At 44.5% G+C, this 20177-nt stretch overlaps 1 protein-coding gene across 5 annotated transcripts in view; it reads right to left on the reverse strand.

The window, feature by feature from the left end:
* ECT2 (epithelial cell transforming 2) overlaps positions 1-20177 on the reverse strand; it is a 137423-nt gene that overhangs the window by 88661 nt on the left and 28585 nt on the right. For 3 of the 5 annotated variants that reach the window (XM_077487963.1, XM_077487961.1, XM_077487960.1), the window contains 3 exons: positions 13721-13864; positions 4765-4844; positions 4581-4673 (listed from right to left, as the gene is read on the reverse strand). In XM_077487963.1, coding sequence (XP_077344089.1) covers positions 4581-4673; positions 4765-4844; positions 13721-13847 — 300 coding nt within the window. In that variant the 5' untranslated portion in view covers positions 13848-13864. The remainder of the gene's footprint in view (positions 1-4580; positions 4674-4764; positions 4845-13720; positions 13865-20177) is intronic. The other 2 variants (XM_077487964.1, XM_077487962.1) reach the window with 1 other exon arrangement.

Genomic DNA, 20177 nt, shown 5'->3' on the forward strand with positions numbered 1-20177 from the left:
AAGCACCTTGTTTGTTTAATGGAATTACACTATATGTGTTTTTCTTTGTAATTATCCTTCTTCCGGAGATCGAGTGGTGCGGTATATGAAGGGAAAGGAAACGTGCATTTACATCTAACAGGATTTCTTGATAAGATCTGTGAAACCAGCTGTCTGGTAAGAGAAATACCTAAGGGGGACTCCTCACTGGCACCGACTTTCTGCGGTGTTTGCGTGGAGGTGTACTTTGGGCAATGGTGCAATATATGTCAAGAGTTTAACAAACTATGTTGAATTATTGCGAGATTAATAAACTCACCATCAAGCGCTAATTTCTAGATGGACATTTGCTAGATGGACATAAAATGAGACAGAGTTTGTAATTTACTCAACATATATACATACATTGTGAACTTATAAGATTATAAATTTATTGAGGAAGTATCTTACCATTAATTGTACACTATTGTGATTGTCTATAATTAGAATATTATGCGCTGTTTCTGACTCTCTTCTGATGGATTGATTCATCTTCAGATGTGTTGATTTATCTTTATGGAGTTTTTTTGTACAATATTGATAGGGCTTTATTTTGTATAGAGCCCGATTTAAAACAGCTGCTTAAGAGGAACGTAATTCCACAGCCCCCAGAAGATATACACACATCTTAGGGTGTAAGCGCTTGTCTTTTTACATCTGGCAGGGCAGTACTAGTTGTGAGAAAGTTGGGGAATTTGAATGATTTATTGTAGGATAAAAAACAAATTGCATGGTACAGCAGAGCAGATCACAGAAATGTACACAATGAACCATGTGCATGGAGGCAATGTACAGCACTCATGCTGTTGCAGACAGCTGACAGGGACAGCAAACCTCCACTGACTGCGGTAATGTCAGCAGAGACGCCATCTTACGCATTGCATCTGTAAAGAATACATAAGTAGAGTCTCTGTGGTGAGGTGCTCATGTTTGATGGAGGTATGCTGTCCCAGTCAGCTGTATGCAGCAGCATGGGTGGTGTGTGCTGCCTCCTTGCACATGCGATTGCCCGATTTGCTCCACTGTACCTTGCAATAAAATTGTTTCTAACCCTACAATAAACAGTTACAGTGAGTACTATGAGTGATGGTCAAGTGAAGGAGTTTTAACTCTTAAACTGTCTCAGATGAAACAGATATCCCTAAATAATTTTTACATGCATATTTGCCGTCTTTCCCTTTCTATATTCTTTAGAATTTTTACATTGTGTTAGATTTTCACTTCCTCATTCAGCACTGGGACTGTAGTCTTGGCTTACATCGGGAGACATTGGAGGAATGTCTCCCCCCCCCCCCCCACATAGTCATAAGAACAAAAAGATTTCAGAGCTGTGCTGTGACAAGACAAGCTCTATGCTAATTTATAGGCCTCACCCCCGACAAACTTTAGGCTGCTTTCATCGCCCGTCTGAGAACTTGCCAGAAGTTATCACGCTAACAGGGACTCTGGGCTTTAGATAGAAATAAGTAAACACTACAGATGTGCCCAGCTCAAAATTTCATGGCTCGGGTTTACATCTACTTTAAAGGTTCCCAGAGCTGTAAAACTTCCTGGAATATAAGAGCCTAAAATCCAGAGGGGAAGCAATGGAGGAATATTAACCATTTGGGTTTCCTTCAGGTTTGATGACCTCCTATTAGAGGGACCTTCTCTCTATGCAAGGAAAAACCCTCAATAGTCTGCAAGCTATTAGAGGAAATTACGAGGGACTATATAGACAAGATTTAGTAGTAAAAACCATCATTAGCAGTAATCAGCATGTCTTCATGAAGAATAGTTCTCGCCAAACCAATATATTAGCCTACTATGAAGAAGTGAGCTGGCATCTAGATAAAGGAAGGCCTATGGATGTGGTGTATCTGGATTTTGCAAAGGCATTTTATACAGTTCCCCACAAGCATTTACTGAACAAACTAAGGTATGCAAGCATGGACCATAGGGAGAGTACCTGGATTGAGAGCTGGCTACAGGGCCGAGTCCAAAGGGTGGTGATAAATGAGGTATACTCAGAATGATCTGGTGTGGAAAGCGGTGTCCCCAAGGATCTGTCCTGGGACCAAACCTGTTTAATTTATTCATAAAACAATCTAGAGGATGGGATAAATAGCTCAATCTCAGTACTTGCAAATATCAAGGGCAATAATGTCTACGCAGGATGTGGAAACCTTGCAAAAAGACCTAAACAAATGAATGGATGGCAAATGAGGTTTAATGTTGAAAAATGTAAAGTAATGCATTTGGGTGCCAAAAATACGAACGCGGGTTACTAGAACCCCTAGCCACACAGGACAGGACAGAGAAAAAATAAATAAAAAAAATAAAAACCACACACACACACACACACACACACTAGGTTGAACTGGGTGGACTGGTGTCTTTTTCAACCTCACCAACTATGTAACATATCTAGGTGGTGTATGGCACAGGAATTCTGTGATTGTACATTAAGATACATTGTTAATGGGTGGAGCACTGGAACACTACTCTGAAGCACCAACACTACATAATATGAATGATGTTCTTTGATGGACTTTTGTTTAGTATTTATTTGCACTGCAAAATACAGTATCTCACAAAAGTGAGTACACCCCTCACATTTGTGAAAATATTATAGCTTTGCATGTGACAACACTGAAGAAATTACACTTTGCAATGTAAACTAGTGAGTGCACAGCTTGTATAAACAGTTTAAGTTTTCTGTCCCCTCAAAATAACTCACACAGCCAATAATGTCTAAACTGCTGGCAACAAAAGTGAGTGCACCCCTAAGATAAAATTTCCAAATTGGGCCCAAAGTGTCAATAGTGTGTGTCACAACCATTCTTTTCCAGCACTGCCTTGGGCATGGAGTTCACCAGAGCTTCATAGGTTGCCACTGGACTCTGCTTCCACTCCTCCATGACGACATCACGGAGCTGGCGGATGTTAGAGACCTTGCACTTCTCCATCTTCTGTTTGAGGATGCCCCACAGATGCTCAATATGGTTTAGGTCGAGACATGCTTGACCAGGCCATCACCTTTACCCTCAGCTACTTTAGCAAGGCACTGGTCACCTTGGAGATCTGTTTGGGGGCGTTATGTTGGAATACTGCCCTGCGGCCCAGTCTCCAAAGGGGGGGGGGGTGAAGGAGGAGATCATATGCTCTGCTTCAGTATGTCACAGTACATGTTGGCATTTATGGTTCCCTCAATGAACTATAGCTCCTCAGTGCCAGCAGCACTCATGCAGCCCCAGACCAGGACACTTCCACCACCATGCTTGACTGTAGGCAAGACACACTTGTCTTTGTACTCCTTACCTGATTGCCGCCACACACGTTTGACATCATCTGAACCAAATACGTTTATTTTGGTCTCAGACCACTGGACATGGTTCCAGTAAATCCATGTCCTTAGTCTGCTTGCCTTCAGAAAAGTGTTTGTGGGCTTTGTGCATCATCTTTAGAAGAGGCTTCCTTCTGCAATGACAGTCATGCAGCCCAATTTGACGCAGTGTATGGTTTGAGCACTGACCGTCTGACCCCTACCCCCCCCTTTCAACCTCTGCAGCATTACTAGCAGCACTCATAAGTCTATTTCCCAAAGACAACCTCTGGATGCGACGCTGAGCACAAGCACACAACTTCTTTTGTTGACCATGGCAAGGCATGTTCTGAGTGGAACCTGTCCTGTTAAACAGCTGTATAGTCATGGCCACTGTGCTGCAGCTCAATTTCAGGGTCTTGGCAATTTTCTTATAGCCTAGGCCATCATTCTGTAGAGCAATAATTACTTTTTTCAGATCCTCACAGTTCTTTGCCATGGAGGTTCCACGAACTTCCAGTGACCAGTATGAGATAATGAGAGCGACAACACCAAAATGTAACACACCTGCTGCCCATTCACACCCGAGACCTTGCGACACTAACGACTCACTTAACACCGGGGAGGAAAAATGGCTAATTGAGCCCAATTTGCACATTTTCACTTAGGGTGTACTCACTTTTTTGCCAGTGATTTAGACATTAATGGCTGTGTGTTGAGATATTTTGAGGGGACAGAAAATTTACACTGTTATACAACCTGTACACTCACTACTTTACATTGTAGCAAAGTGTAATTTCTTCAGTGTTAACACATTAAAAATATATAAAATATTTACAAAAATGTGAGAGGTATACTCACTTTTGGGAGATACTGTATATAGTTGGAAAGCACCGATTGTCTGGCACCAAGAAGGATAAGAGTGATGTTTGAACATTGTATGTCGAGTGCGACATTGAGTCTATATACTGAAACCCCTTTGTAGTCATTTTCTTAAAGAGATATACACACACGGTGAAAAGAAATATAGTGACCAGTGCTAAACCAAAAAGATCAAAGAAAAATCCTTCACCAAAATGAAGAGGTAAGAGGAGTTACTTATTACAATTATCGAATAAGCCCCAGTGGATAAGTGGTGAAGCAGCACATGTGTTAAAAAAAATCTCAACATGTTCCGCAGAAGGTTAGTGATGTGATTTGCTGTGCCAGATGTAAAGTGCTGCATGCAAGATGAGCTGGTATGAATAGGGCACCATACCATATTTACAATACTTTTTATAAATGATTCTCTGGATTTCTCTCGACAATTTTCCCTTATCTTTACAATGGGAACTTCCATTAGCTTAACTATCTGTGGAAAGGAAGAGTCAGGCAAAAAAAATTAGAAAAACACTGCATTTGTAAAGATAAAAGAACATGAATAAGTACATCTAGACGCATACCTCAAGAGCTTTTAACAACGCTTCATTTTTTCCAGCATCTTGAACGAGAATCACTCTCGTTTCTATTTGGGGCATGTCTTCTGCAATAAAAGAATTTAGCACATTAAAAGACAAATTATAGAGTAAATACTTAATCAATGGTCTCCTTCCATCTCTTCCACTAAACACCTGGATACTTGTGTGTTTCTCTAAATTAATACAGTGCACAAGGTTACAGCAAACTTCTATTCCATTTTAAACTTGAGGCTAGTTACACAGCATAACTCTCTCGATTTCAATTTTTTTTTTTAATCTGTCAGTGACATCACCACTTCCATGTGGCTATGTCCACTGGATGTAATTTCCTGTGTGCACAACCACTATAGCAGACTGCAATTCCCATCATACTATTGAAAGAGTATTGTAGATGGGTGGTGAAATGGAGCCATGGGTGGCGACGTGGGCATGTTGTAAAATGATATGCCCACAGAGCAGGAGTCACCTGGCTCATCCATTAAGCAAGGCTAAATTAGTGGACATGTCAGACCAGGTCCACCCATTACAGTGAGCTGCGATATAATACAGCAACACCATTATGCCGCTGCTCATTTAATACAGAACTACACTGGGCATCCTAAAAGGCCACTGGCTAAGGAGAGTGCACTAGTCTGGTGCCTACTGGCTGATATGCAGAGATTTCAGAGTATTACTCCTTCACTTTCTTCATAGTATTAATGCTTTAGCAGGCCTATGAGGAGTGTGACAATCATCTGCTAGTATAGAGCACTGGAATGGAATGGCAGGCAAGAGCATTTGAACTGGGACACGAGCGTATGGTAAGGAATTTCTTTTAATTCAAATTTTAAATCTCCCAGCAGGGTTAAAAAAAAAAAATAAATAAAAAAAAAAAACACACCACACAGGGGTTACAGTATATACCTTCCTTGTGCTATACAAAGCACATCACATCCACCAGAGCTAGTACAGAGTAATGAGGATAACCACAATACCCTTCATTTTAATCTAGCAAAGCAGACAAGAAAGTCTCCCAGGATAAAAAGGCATATATCATAGTGTAATGATCCCAGAGAGCAACCACAGCTTTCACTAGATTCCTGTAACTGGAGACAAACCGGCCCAGTTTTTTTTTTTAAACCTGGAAGTCATGGGGAACACCTTCAGGTGTAAGGTCTACTTCTCTTGCCACAGGAGCAGTCCAATGCTGCAGAGACAGCTGAAATTGCCAAAAGCTGTAGAATGTTGATCGAGCGTCAAGAGACTTCACTACTCAAGTCCCCTGCACCAGGAGGATGCCCAGGACTGCTCCCCAGCTAAACAGGCTGGTTATCAGTCATTTGTGTTCTCCAAAAGACAGGAAGGAAACATTTCCTATTTCAGAGCCAGACTCCCGAGCCAACAACAAGCCAGGTACAATCTGTCCAGGAATGGGACTGGTCCCATGCCAACAATATAGCACTGTAGAGGTCTGGAGTGGAACAGCATCTAAAACAGACTACCATCAGGTCCAAGACTCATGCAAAAGCAGATAGTTGGCTGGCTCATGGAGTTAAGGACTCAAATTTGAAACCACAAAGTATCACAAGTACATTCTGTGGAAGAACACTGGTAGAAGTTGTGTCCAGAACTAGATTTAAATATGCCAGATGAAGAGTCAATGTGACGTTGCGAAAGCCACGTTGTCCAACAGAGACCTGCACAAACTCTTCCCTCAACAGGTAATCGAAATATCCCATGGGAATGCCAAAAGACAGTGGCCCCTTTAGAAATCTTGGAGCCTCCTAAAATAAGGCAACACCAAGCTCATCATTAAGCGCTGGCCAGGGGCATGTATGCAGCCAGTATGTGACACTAGGGTGAGTCAGCCTCCATGTAGAAGACAATGACCCAGAATACAAAGCACAGCTAATACCTTGGTGAATACCCCATGATAAGACAAGAGGCCAAAAGGGAGGGGAAGGTCAGGAATTTCTATGGAAAGGAGAAAAATCAACACAAGGGACAATACTTATGTACAGATCCCAAAATAGGACCTACCTGTACATCCTTAGGTTTAAGTGGTTATGCAGCCACAAGCCTGATATCAAAATGTTCTGCCTGCGCCAAGCTTTTTGTAAAAGTGATCAGAGTGGCTATACAGCTGTACAATACATTTTACAAGGCGTTTCTGTACTTCTCTAGCCCACCGAGTTCAAGGAGAACGAGGAACATCCATTCAACCTTTGCTATGATGTATGAAACCAGAAGTGAGGATTTCATAACTTCTGGTTTCAGTTCTTTGTGTACTGGCCATTACTGGCAGTTTGATTGGATGTATTGGAGGGCAGAGGAGAAAAAAAAAAAAAAAAAGTTGCCCGTCACTGCTCATGCTATCCCAAGAGATGATGTTCATACCTTGTGATAGCAAGAACGTTTAATAGAAAAAAAAAAGAAAAAAAAAAAAAAAAAAAAAAAAAAAAAAACCCCAACACCTTAAAAAAATTAAATAAAATTTATTTTTTTTTTTTTAACTCCTGCACGTCCTACACACATGTAAATGGCGATTGCACCCAAAAGGGGCCGCCACCTTAGCAGAGGTTCCTGCTGAATCCTATATCTTCAGGGTATCCTATACTGCAGTGATAAGTGCTCCAACTAGTGATTTTTCCTGCGCTAACCCGGACACAGAGTCATTCTCACTGTCCGAACGCTCCTGGTCTGCATCCTCTGACACGTCTGAACAGGGGCCACCAGTCACCGCGGGACCAAAGTGTGAATCGGAGCTCTCCCTAGAAGGGGGGGGGGGGCAGGGGGCGTTTCCGCCGGCCATCCTAGAAAAAAAAAAAAATTATAAATCAAGGAAATGTCAGCCAACCATTCTAAAAAAGGCTGACAGCACATACAATGCCTAAGACTGCAGGAAAATGGCCACAGCCTCAGCAAAATGGCTGAGGTCCGCACAGGGAAGGGAAGAGAAAAAAAAAAAAAAAAAAAAAAAAAAAAGAAGGGCAGTAAAGAAAAAAAAAAAAAAAAAAAAAAAAAAAAAAAAAAAAACTGACCCCAACAGCCAGCACAGCCCCCCGCCAAAGCTCGGAGCCTCCCGGTACACCCCCGACCAGGTACAGATACCATACCTCATGCCCAGACAGACATACAGCGGCCCCAGCAGGGGGAGGAGGGAATGAGGGATAGAGAGACCCCCTAGTCAACCTCCCAGGGAATGCCCAGCTGCTCCATCCTGCCGAGGCAAGGAGAGCCGTACTTACCCTTACTTACGGGATTTCTGGACGCATTCCACCACAGACCCATCACCCGAGCAGTACGGGGTGGCTGTTGGCCACAGCACACTGACAGCAGTAGCCCAGTCATATGTGTGCCCCAGAGCCTATAGCTCACCGGCCACCCTTGGAGAAGAATGTGCATGTTGTGGCCGACCCAGCGCATAGCTATGGTCTGCTCAATGGCCAGGCTGGGGAGACTACAAGGATCTATATTATCCAGCCTGATGGTCCCGGCAGGGAGCCTAGGTCCTTCTACACTAGGCAGAAAACAAAACAAAACAAAACAAAAAAAACTGAGCTGCAGGAAGCAGGGTGAGGGGTTATAGCCAGAGGGACCACCTCCTGGGCGGTGCTGTGCAGTCTAGCGGTTTTCACATGCTGCCTAGTCCTCTCCTGAAGGTAACCCTAAGCTCAAGAATTAAAGGAGCTGTGTCAGTCAATGAATAAAAGAGAAAGACCAAGTTAGACTTACCGGTAACTTGTTTTCCAGAAGTCTTTCAGGACAGCACCTGAGAGATAGCGACTCCTCCCTCCTCGTTAGGAAACACCTTATTCCTCCAGACTTTAAAGGGAGGCGCCTCCCTACCACACCTCAGTTGTAGAAGAGAACCTCCGGCCCCGGCTGGAACACAAACACATACGTTAGTCACAGCGTAGCATAATACAATACCATAGGGCGGGATGTTTGCTGTCCTGAAAGACTTCTGGAAAACAAGTTACCGGTAAGTCTAACTTGGTCTTTCCCAAGGCGTCTTTCAGGACAGCACCTGAGAGGATAACAGAGATTTACCCCTTAGGGCAGGACAACAGCTTGCAGGACCTTTCTGCCAAATGCCTGATCGCTGGCCGAAGTGAGGTCCAGTCTATAATGTTTCACAAATGTGTGAAAACTCGACCATGTCGCCGCCTTGCAGATCTGCTCAGGGGTGGCACCAGCTCTCTGCCCACGTAGACGCCAGAGCCCTGGTTGAGTGTGCACAAATTCCTGCTGGAGGGGATAATCCTGCCTGGGAATATGCCTCCGAGATAGCCAATTTCAGCCATCTAGCTAAAGTAACTTTAGAAGCTTGAAAACCCTTTTTTCTTCCTGAGAAAAGTACAAACAATGAATCTGAACGCCTGAAGGACTCCGTCCTCTTTAGATAACTCAGCAGAGTCCTCCTGACGTCCAAAGTATGGAAAAGAGTCTCCTTATTTCCTTTGGGGTTAACACAAAAGGTTGGCAGTACTATGTCCTGTATACGGTTCTGAACTGAAGCTACCTTCGGTAAGAATTTTGCATCTGTTCTAAGAATAACTGTCAGGAAAAATGGAAAGATATGGTTCTTTAACTGACAGAGCATTTAGCTCACTGATCCTGCGAGCAGAGACAATGGCAATCAGAAAAACTGTTTTTAATGTGAGAAACCTAAGGGAAGCCTCCACAAGAGGCTCAAAAGGCCCCTTTGTTAGAGACTGTAGGACTAACGACAAATCCCATCTAGGAAAAACCTTAATCGGAACTGGCCTAGATCTTTTAAGGGCTCTAAAGAATCTGATCACCAGCGGATCTGAGGCCACAGATTTCTCTAAGAACACTGTCAGAGCTGCTACCTGCACCCTCAGGGTACTAACTGCCAGTCCCTTGTCTGCTCCATCTTGTAAAAAACTCCAAGATGGAGACAAGGCTCCCTGGCACCTGGGCGGCTGAAAAACACCAAGTTTTATAACGCTTCCAAACCTTAGAATAGATGGCCCCCATAACCCTTTTCCTACTTGCCAAAAGGGTAGAGATCAAACGGTTGGAAAACCCCTTGCTCCTAAGGAGCTGCCTTTCAGAAACCAGGCCGTGAGGGCCAGGCTGGCCACTCCTGGATGGTTTACTGGGCCCTGCAACAACAGATCGTGCCTGAGGGGCAGATGCCAACAAGGCTTGATTGCCAGACCTAGAACTGTCGAAAACCAGGCCCTTTTTGGCCAAAAGGGCGTGATTAGAATAACTGGCACCTTCTCCCTCTGAATTTTCCTTAAAATTAACGGGATTAACTGAAATGGGGGGAAAGCGTAGCAAAGACGAAATTCCCATGGATAAGCTAGCGCATCTGTACCCAGCGAGCCATCGCGACTGTCCAGGGAAAAGAACTGGTGAACCTGGGCGTTCACCCTTGAGGTGAACAGGTCCACCTCTGGTAAACCCCATTTTCCGGCAATCATTGCGAATACCTCCGGGTTTAGAGACCATTCCGCTTCCTGAATAGCGTTTCTGCTTAGGAAGTCCGCTAACCTGTTTAGATCCCCTTTTAGGTGGACTGCTGATAGGGATAACAAACGTCTTTTCGCCCACCGAAGAATCTCCATGGCCAGTACCTGAAGCGACCTGCTTCTTGTACCCCCCTGTCTGTTTAAATAAGCCACCGCCGTGGCATTGTCTGTTAGGACCTGGACGTGATGGGACTGGAGTTCCTGAACAAACAACTCCAGAGCCAAGGCAATCGCCTTGAGCTCCCTCCAGTTTGAGGACCTTATTGCCTCCTCTTTGGCCCAGGACCCCTGAGTGAAACGTGTTCCTAGATGGGCTCCCCACCCCCAGGAACTGGCGTCGGTTGTTAGTCTTTTCTCGACTGGAAAAGCCCAGACTAACCCCTCCGATAAGACATCCTGTCTTTTCCACCACCATAGGGACCTTTTTACCTGGGTTGACACTCTTACCTCTGCCTCTAGGGATGCCACTGTGTGATCCCAAGATTTGAGAAGGAAAGCCTGCAGACACCTGAAATGCATTCTTGCCCACTGGACTGCTGGCATTGTTGAAGTTAGAACCCCCAAAGCTGACATAACCTGTCTTACTGTCAGATTTTGGCTGGTCTGTAATAAAGACACTGCACCGGAAATCCTGTCCTTTTTGTCTAAGGGAAGGAAGATTTTTTTGATCCACCGAATTTATTAGATACCCTAAAAACCGAATCTCCTGAGATGGGTTTAGGGACGACTTTTGGAGGTTCAAAACCCACCCCAACGTCTCCAGATGGCTGCGAGCCTTGCCTAGATTGATCTGCAATTCCTCGCTGGATGGGGCGAAAAACAGCAGATCGTCTAAATAAGGAATAACTGCGATTCCCTGAAGTCGCAGCGGCGCTAAAGCTTCTGCCATTACTCTGGTAAAAATTCGGGGAGATGATGACAGGCCGAAGGGTAGGGCCCTGAACTGGAGATGATGAACCACACCCCCCAACCTCACCGCCAGCCTGAGGAACTTCTGAGACTGGGGAGAGATCGGAACATGTAGGTATGCATCTTTTAAATCTACCGACGCCATAAAACATCCTGGCATCAACAGATTTCTGACTGAAAAAATTGAGTCCATTTTGAACTTCCTGTACCTTATGGACTCGTTTAACGGTTTCAGGTTGAGAATCAACCGAAATTTTCCTGTCGGTTTCTTTACTAGGAAAACATGGGAATAAAACCCCTCCTGCTGTTCTTGCAGGGGTACCTGTACTACTCCACCCTGTTGCATCAGTTCCTCTAGAAAGGACTTCATGGCCAGGGCCCTTACCGGGTCCCGCGGGGTGTTGGTAATCAGGAACCTCTTTGGGGGGTTGTTGACAAACTCGAGTGAGTAACCCTGCGCGAGAGTGGTCAGGATAAACTGATTTGAAGTTATCCCTGACCACTGCGGAAGAAATTCTTGTAGTCTTCCGCCCACCCGCAGAGACAAGTCATTGCGATTTTTCGGTCTGTGTAGGAGGACGGAAGAGAATGCCGCCTCTACCCTTCGGCTTCGGGGCGGACCAACTTTTCCTTCTCCCCTGCAACTTGCTGTCCTGATCCTGAGTTTTTTGAGGTCGAAAAAGACGTTTTGGTACCTGCTTTTTCTTTTTGACCGGAAAGGATCTTTTCTTATCGGCTGTCCTGTCAAGAATATTATCGAGGTCAGGGCCGAAGAGCAAGTCCCCTGAAAAGGGTAACCCACACAGCTTATTCTTTGAAGCCGAGTCACCAGGCCAGGTTTTAAGCCATAAGGCTCTTCTTGCAGCATTAGTTAGAGCTGCTGACCTGGCTGATATCTTAATTGCCTCAGCTGAGGCATCCGCAACATAAGCCACTGCCGTAATCAGGGTAGGAAAAGAATCTAAGATTTCCTGTTTGGGGGAATCTGCAGCTATATGCGACTAACTGGTTAATCCAGTATTCTAAATTTCTGGCTACACACGTTGTGGCCATTGCTGGTTTTAAATTGCTCATAACTGATTGCCATGATCTCTTGAGCAAAAGATCCATGCGTTTGTTTGAAGGACATCTTTTCTTTGGGTCAGAGCTCTTAGCCTATGAAGAAAAAAAAAAAAAAAAAAAAAAAAAAAGGGAAAAAAACAGGGAACCCTTAGTGAGACCCAGTCTCAGCCTTGATAGGGATCACCACACAGGTGCACTGGGAAGAAATCAGTCAGCTTCTAGTGCCCAGACAGGCCCCTTGCCACCAGGGGGGAAAGAAAAAAGAGAGCGAGACCAAACGCCAGGAAATAAAAGAAGGCAGACTTTAACCGCTGCCTCTTACCTGGGCTTTGCTGGTGCCTGTGCCTGTCCCCACCCGCTGCAGACGCTGAATCTTCCATTACAGGTGTGCAGAAATCCACTTGTGGCTACACGCCGCCTCCGGACTCCAATAATGCAGCTGCACCGGACCAGAAGCGGAAAAAAGGCACCAGCACCTGTCCTCCCCCCTGCGTCCACGCCGGAAACGACGTTTCAGCCGACCCGATGACCCGCTCTGTCACTTCCGGCGCGACCGCCGGAAAAAATATGGCGGCGGCACACGCGCGCCGCCGCGCCTACGAACGTGCGGGCCACCGAGTCTTCGGCTCTCTCCGAGCACAAGAGGGGAAGAGGAGCCCGCTTGCTACCGCTGCCGAGGCCTGGAAAGGTCGGGAGGACAGCGGGTCTCTAAAGGAGGAAAAAAAGGGAAAGAAGCCTAGTCCCTCAGGAACACCTGAGAGAAACTGACTCCCTCCCAGAAGATGTTCCCTCCGGGCCGGAGGAAACACAATAACTGAGGTGTGGTAGGGAGGCGCCTCCCTTTAAAGTCTGGAGGAAGAAGGTGTTTCCTAACGAGGAGGGAGGAGTCACTATCTCTCAGGTGCTGTCCTGAAAGACGCCTTGGGAAATTACAATTTTGGGTCAATGTCACTCTGGAGGAGTGGGCAATCCTAGGCATGCAGACAGCCCTAGGTAACATCCATACATATGCGATGCGGAGCATCCATGATTGAAAGGACTGAAGTCCAATGAACGAGGCAGGAATGGGGGGGGAAGTAAATGCTGGTCATCCACCAGTCAGGATATGAGGTGGGCTTTATACAACTTGCTCCAGCCTCTAATGCACACCATATGAAGGTCTACGGGCAGTGGACTCAGTAAGCAATTTTAGTACAGGAGAGAAGGCTTTACTACTGTGAAAGACTGAAGCTCAGCTTTATGACAAAACAGTATCCACAAAGCTCTAGGAAAAAAAAAAAGTGTCAGGCTACAACAGATTAACTTAAGCTAAAATAGGGAGCAAGACTGGAAATCCAGATTCTTATACAATCACTAGCACAGCTCCTTATCAAACTGATCTGCCAAAAAAAAAAAAAAACACCCCACCACAACCCAAAATAACTCATTGTCTCCTTCACACACACACAATTGCACCTGCATGATAGAAAAAATAAGTTATACATTACCATCAACGTCTGTTGGAATAGTAAATATATTTTCTTTTGACGTCTCTGCGATTTTGAAGTCAAACACAGAAGAATCGGCCAGGAGACTCCTGCCCCCAGCAGGTACCAACATACTGTTCTCATTCATGATTTTATATAACCGGTCTGAAAAATAAAATTGGATTTTCTTTTTTATAGCCAAGATTGAAGCCAAACTCAGCAATTGTTGCTAGGCATACAAGGGAATATCTTCCAAATAGAGAAAATGATAATCTCTGGTCACATTTTGTAATCCAGTCCAGTTTTTCTAAATTCTGGATAAACACTTGCAAACATGCTAGAAAAGTAAAGAGCTGGGAGCCATGGTTCCAAAACCCTTCAAAGTACTGGAAATCAGAGTACAGCTTAGGTTACAGCACAGAATACCTTTTCTACCAAAGAGTTATTCTTCAATCTCAGGGATGGTACCGATTTCTAGCCAACAATGCTTAGACTCAAACTATATGTAAACCTTTACCTTGTATACAAACCCTTTAGTTTGAAATGGGACACAGGGGGACTGGCAGGACCACCACATACTGTACATTAAGGCTGGGTTCACGCTTCTGCGGGTTTTCTCGCATTCAATACACAACAGGAGAGTGCGACCGGCTCTCAATGGAGCCAGTTCACACACCTCCAGGGAGGCCACGGTCCGCATATGGAAAAGGTCCTGTGCGTCTTTGGCTCAGAATCAGGTACGAATTCAGGCAGAGATTCAGACCAGAGTCACGCCTGAATTAGGGAACAGGGGCGCACCGGACCCCCTGCTGTGACCCGTGGCCGCAGCAGGTGTGAACCCAGCCAAAAGGATAAGTTCACTTTTAGGAACATGTTACAGCCACTCATATATAGGTTATAACATGCTCCTATCCATCCATCCATCTTCCACCTCCAGTGCAGCTGTGTGGGGCTCTGCCCACACGACCGCATCATTCATTCACAGATTCCTGGTAGTTGTAGTCTATTCATTAACATCAGCTCCATTGCAGCAGATGGCTTGAAGTTCGTAATGAACTGCAAGGGCACTGGTGAGCTCACTGGTAGTTAATTGACTTTTCCTGCCATTCAGTAATGGCCTGCATCGGAGGTACAGACAGCGTACTGACAACATGCAGGATCCAGGTATTGCACCTACGATATGATAGTTGCGGTACAATGCTTTACAGGATACAATGTAAAAAAAGCACAATAAATGCACATTTTTTACATGCAAAAAAGGGGTGCATTTATTTTTTTACACAATGTAAACTCAAGACTTTAAAAGAAGCAAGGCAAGGAGGACAGAATACTTTTTAATACAGGTACACAGTAACAGACATCAGAAATCTTGGGGTAACATGCACTTAAAGAATCATTCACATTGAGTGTTTTAATCCTTGCCTCGTGCATAGCACGGGCATTTCCTCTGCTACCAAGGTAACATCCATGCATGTGTGTGCACCTGCAGGGATGCCACATAGAGATCAGCGACTGTGTCCATGCAGACAGTGCGTCCCAAGAGACAGCAATGGTACTGCAGAGACAGGGATCCAGACAACACCTGTGAATCCCTGTGCCAGCAAACATGGCCGTGAACAGGGCACAGATTAAAATGCCCCATGTGAATGATGCTTTAAGTATACATTAAACACCTCCATAAATATTTATACAAGCATTTATAAATTGCAATTAGAACATTATAAACACAAAGGGATCTATTAAAAAAGGAATAGCCATTTGTCCAGCAAAGCAGCATTTTCATTCATGCTATGTGAAAATGGGACAAAATCAAATGTTCTTAGACTTTTGCTTCTGGTTGAATGCTCTTACAAATACTATGGGTGGTAATAAAAGATGGGTTCATTCGTAATGAGCAGAGGTAATTGTGAAAATACTGCATTATGACCACTAGCTGGCGCTAAGGACCACAGTACAGACAGTCCCTGGGTTATAAACAAGATAGGGACTGTAGGTTTATTCTTAAATTGAATTTGTAAGTCGGAACAGGTAAATTTTAATTTTAGCGCCAGCCAAAAAAAAATATTTTTAAGCTTTTTAGATCGCATAGGGAAGGGTGATCACCCCTGTAACTTTGTTTTCCTGTCTGTGCCCCTGTTGAGAAGATTTCATGTCACTTTCTGTCCCAATGACCATTGGATTTTGAAAATGTTGGGTTGTTGTGGAAACAAGGATCGGTGATGAAGCTTCAATGGAGACACCTTTTTCCCATAATAACTCTTACAGGAGAGAATTTCCCTTCCTAGGGGTAGATTTCCTCTCACATTCTGTTTCCTCCCTCCATTTTTAAGTAGGAGTCGTTTGTAAGTCGGATGTTTGTAACTAGGGGACCGCCTGTAAAATTCATGTTGGTAACAAGAGAAGGCCCATTTGTTGTATTGCACCCCCACCCTCCTTTATACTTACCTGAGCCCAATCTTGATCCAGCACTGTGCCCATCTGCAAAAGTGCTGGTCTCTCTTCCCCCTCACAAAACAGAGGCTGCCACCAGCTCCTGCCAATTAAATCTTATGTGGGGGCTTGGGCTAAACCGTGCTGTATATGTCTATTGATGCACACAGACTAACTCCAGATAAAGTTCACAGGTGCGCTCCCATAGAAATCTGATGGTGGAGCAGAGAAGAGCCTAGAGCACCAGCAGGGGAACCATAGAAGGGGAGGTTTGGAGCAGTTTTGTGCAATATGATTGCACAGAGCAGATGAGTATACATGTTTACCATTTTAGAGAAAAATAAATAAAAAAATCAAACACAAACCTTTACAACTGTTATAACCACTTCAGCCCCGGACCATTTTGCTGGTCAAAGACAAGACCACTTTTTGCGATTCAACACTGCGTCGCTTTAACTAACAATTGCGCGGTCGTGCGACGTGGCTCCCAAACAAAATTGACGTCCTTTTTTCCCCCCACAAATAGAGCTTTTTGGTGGTATTTGATCACCCCTGCGGTTTTTATTTTTTGCGCTATAAAAAAAAATTAGAGCGACAACTTTGAAAAACGTATTTTTTACTTTGTTATAATAAATATCCCCCAAAAATATATTAAAAAAAACATTTTTTCCCCTCAGTTTAGGCTGATACGTATTCTACATTTTTTTTTCCAAAAAATATCGCAATAAGCGATTGATTGGTTTGCGCAAAAGTTATAGCGTTTACAAAATAGGGATCGTTTTATGGCATTTTTATTATATAAATAATTTTTTTTAATTTTACTAGTAATGGCGGCGATCAGCGATTTTTATTGTGACTGCGACATTGTGGGGGACCCATCGGACATTTTTGACACATTTTTGGGACCATTGTCATTTATACAGTAATCACTGCTATATAAATGCAGTGATTCCTGTGTAAATGACACTGGCAGTGATGGGGTTAACCAGTGGGTGGCAGTGTAGGGGTTAAGTGTTCCTAAGGGTGTGTTACTAACTGTGGGGGGCTGAGCTTTCATTTAGTGAACACTGATCTCTGCTCCAATCACATGGAGCAGAGATCAGCGACACTAGTTGCTAGGCAGAATGGGGAGATGCTGTTTACACGGCATTTCCTCCATTCAGCCGCCCCGTGAGACGATCGCGGGTATGCCCGCGGCGATAGAGTCCACGGGACCTGCGACCGGACTCACGGGGGTCTCGACCGGCACGAGCGCACCGCTGGCCAATATTCAATGGCAGGGCGGCATTGAATATTGGACGTACCTGTACTCCAATATGCCTGCCCGTGCCATTCTGCCGACGTACATTGGCGTGCACCGGTCGGGAACAGGTTAAGAAGACATGGCACGACAGAGCACCTGTCATAGAATAGCGTTTTACCATGCACTGCGCAAGCATGCAAATCACACAGATTACCACATCACATAAGGCCCCTTTCACAAGGAAGGGCCGTTCAGATCTGCCTGTCAGTTTTTTTAGGTGGACTTGAACGGACACTCCATAGAGGTCTATGGAGGGACAGATGAGGGTGCCTCTCTACAGGAAATACAATCAATTGACAGCTTGTTACAAGTCCCCACCCTTCCCCTTGATCCCAAGTCTGTAATAAACTAATCCCGAAACCGGTTCACAAGGAAAGTCACTCCACATTAGGTACTCACCACCTAGTGTTCAACTAATTTTCCCTCCACGTAGGCCATCCTAGAAGGTTCGTAGAAATACTGTTACCGGTAAGTCTAAAGTAGGGTTTTCTCCCATCACCTTCCAGGATGGCACACCTGAGCGGATAATCAAGTAAACACAGGATTATCTTCAGGGTGGGACCACAGCTTGTAGGACCTTCCGGCCAAAGGCCAAGTCTTGATGTAACAAGACTTCCACACGGTAGCCACACTGTGGATTTGTTCCCAGGAGGCCCCTGCTTTTTCAGACCAGGAAGTTGCTAGTGACTAGAGGTCGACCGATATATCGGCCGGCCGATATATCGGCCGATAATTGCCGTTTTTTAAATAATCGGCATCGGCCGATTCTGCTGATAAAAAGCCGATTTAGAACTACAGCGGGACTTTGAAATGACTTCTGTATAGATTCTGTATAGAAGTCAGTGTGAGTTGCCCGAGTTGTCATAGCAACACTTTCCTGCTCTCTGGGCAGACTGCCAAGAAAAGAACTAAATGATACAATGTTTACACTGAATGAAGTCATCTCTGTGTAGAAGTTCTCAGTTTAACCATTAAGGCTGGGTTCACACCGCTGCGGGGGGAGAACCGGATGTGATTCGCACAGCAAATCACATCCGATCTCCGTAGCACTGCGAGTTCAGCCATACAGATAGTATGGCTGAACTCGCAGCTGTCCCGCAGCAAACTCGCACAGGACCCTTTTTTGGGTCCGCAACGGAATCGGATCGCATGGGGGTTCACACCATGCGATCCGATTCCTGTGCGAGTCGGCAGATCGCACTGCGATATGCCGACGGATCTGGGGGTGTCATTAACATAACATAGACACCCCCAGCCGTCCGCATAGGGCAGTGTGAACTGCCGGCGGGAGGTGAGCGATGCGGGAAAACGCCGCGGATTCGCGGCGTTCCCGCATCGCAATAGTGTGAACCTAGCCTTAAAGACTAAATCTTTTCTGACATTTGTTGCTTACAAGTAAAAATCCTGTATTTTCTGCCAGAAAATCACTTAGACCCCCCAAAAATTATATATATTTTTTTAGCAGAGATCCTAGGGAATAAAATAGCGGTTGTTGCAATATTTTATGTCACACGGCATTTGCACAGAGGTCTTTCAAATGCATTTTTTTGGGAAAAAAATACACTATTTAAAAATAAAAATAAAATAAAAAAACAGTAGTTAGCCCATTTTTTTTTTTTTTCGTCCAAAAGTTTTGACTACCTGTTTTTATTTAATACATAGGTGTTTTTTTTTTTTTTAATCTAAATCATACATACAAGTAAGAAATTTTCTGTATCACTTATGAAGGCTGCTTTCACACTGGAGCGTTGATGGTAAAACGCAAGTTTTAGCGGCTCTTTACCATCATTTTAGCAGTGCTATTTGGCTGCTAGTGGGGCACATATAACCCAGCTAGCGGCCAAGGAAGAGGTTAAATGCGCCTATGAAGCACTGCTGCCAAATCGCATTGCATGCGCTTCGGCAGTGGTGCCCATTCATATCAATGGGCAGGAGTGGTGGAGGAGCGGTATACACCACTCCAAACGTGCTGCTTGCAGGACTTTTTTTTTTTAAGATCCTGCCAGCGCATCGCCTCAGTGTGAAAGCACTCTGTCTTTCACACAGACTGCAGGGGAGCCATTTTGCAGGCACTTTACAGGCGCTATTTTTAGCCCAAAAGCGCCTGAAAAACGCCCCAATGGGAAAGGTGTGTTAGATCAAGGGGGATTAAAAAATAATAATAAAAAAGGAAAAAAATAAATAAATAAAATAAAATCGGCCTAACATATCGGCCCAAAAAAATTGGCATCATCTATCAGCTATCGGCCACCATGATTTCTAAATATCGGCATCGGCATCGGCCAGAGAAAAACCCATATCGGTCGACCTCTACTAGTGACCTGGTTGAATGGGCCTTAACCTTTGCTGGGACTTCATAACTCATAAGCCAGGGAGATGGCTCCCCTGATCCATCTCAAGACTGAGGCTTTAGAAGCCTGAAGTCCCTTCCTTGGCCCAGCGTAGAAAACTAGTAGGTGATTGGATTCTCCTAAACTCTTGTTCTCTGTAAAAAAGCAAGGAGATAGCTTCTTACATCCAGGCAATGAAATTTTCTTTTGGTTCGTCACAAAAAAAATAAAATAAAAAAAAATAAATAAAAAAACACGACAATGTTATGTTATATCTTGTGTCCTATGAAATAAGGATGCTACCTTTGGAAGATACAAAGGGTCTGGCCTGAGGGTGACTATCTGGTTGTATCAATAAGAAGGTTCCTTCATGGACAGCTCTTGTAGATCCCCAACCCTCCTGGCCATGGTAATT

Source organism: Lithobates pipiens, unplaced genomic scaffold (assembly GCF_037356315.1).
Source record: "Lithobates pipiens isolate NorthernLeopardFrog02 unplaced genomic scaffold, aLitPip1_a1.2 Scaffold_18, whole genome shotgun sequence".
NCBI lineage: Eukaryota > Metazoa > Chordata > Amphibia > Anura > Ranidae > Lithobates > Lithobates pipiens.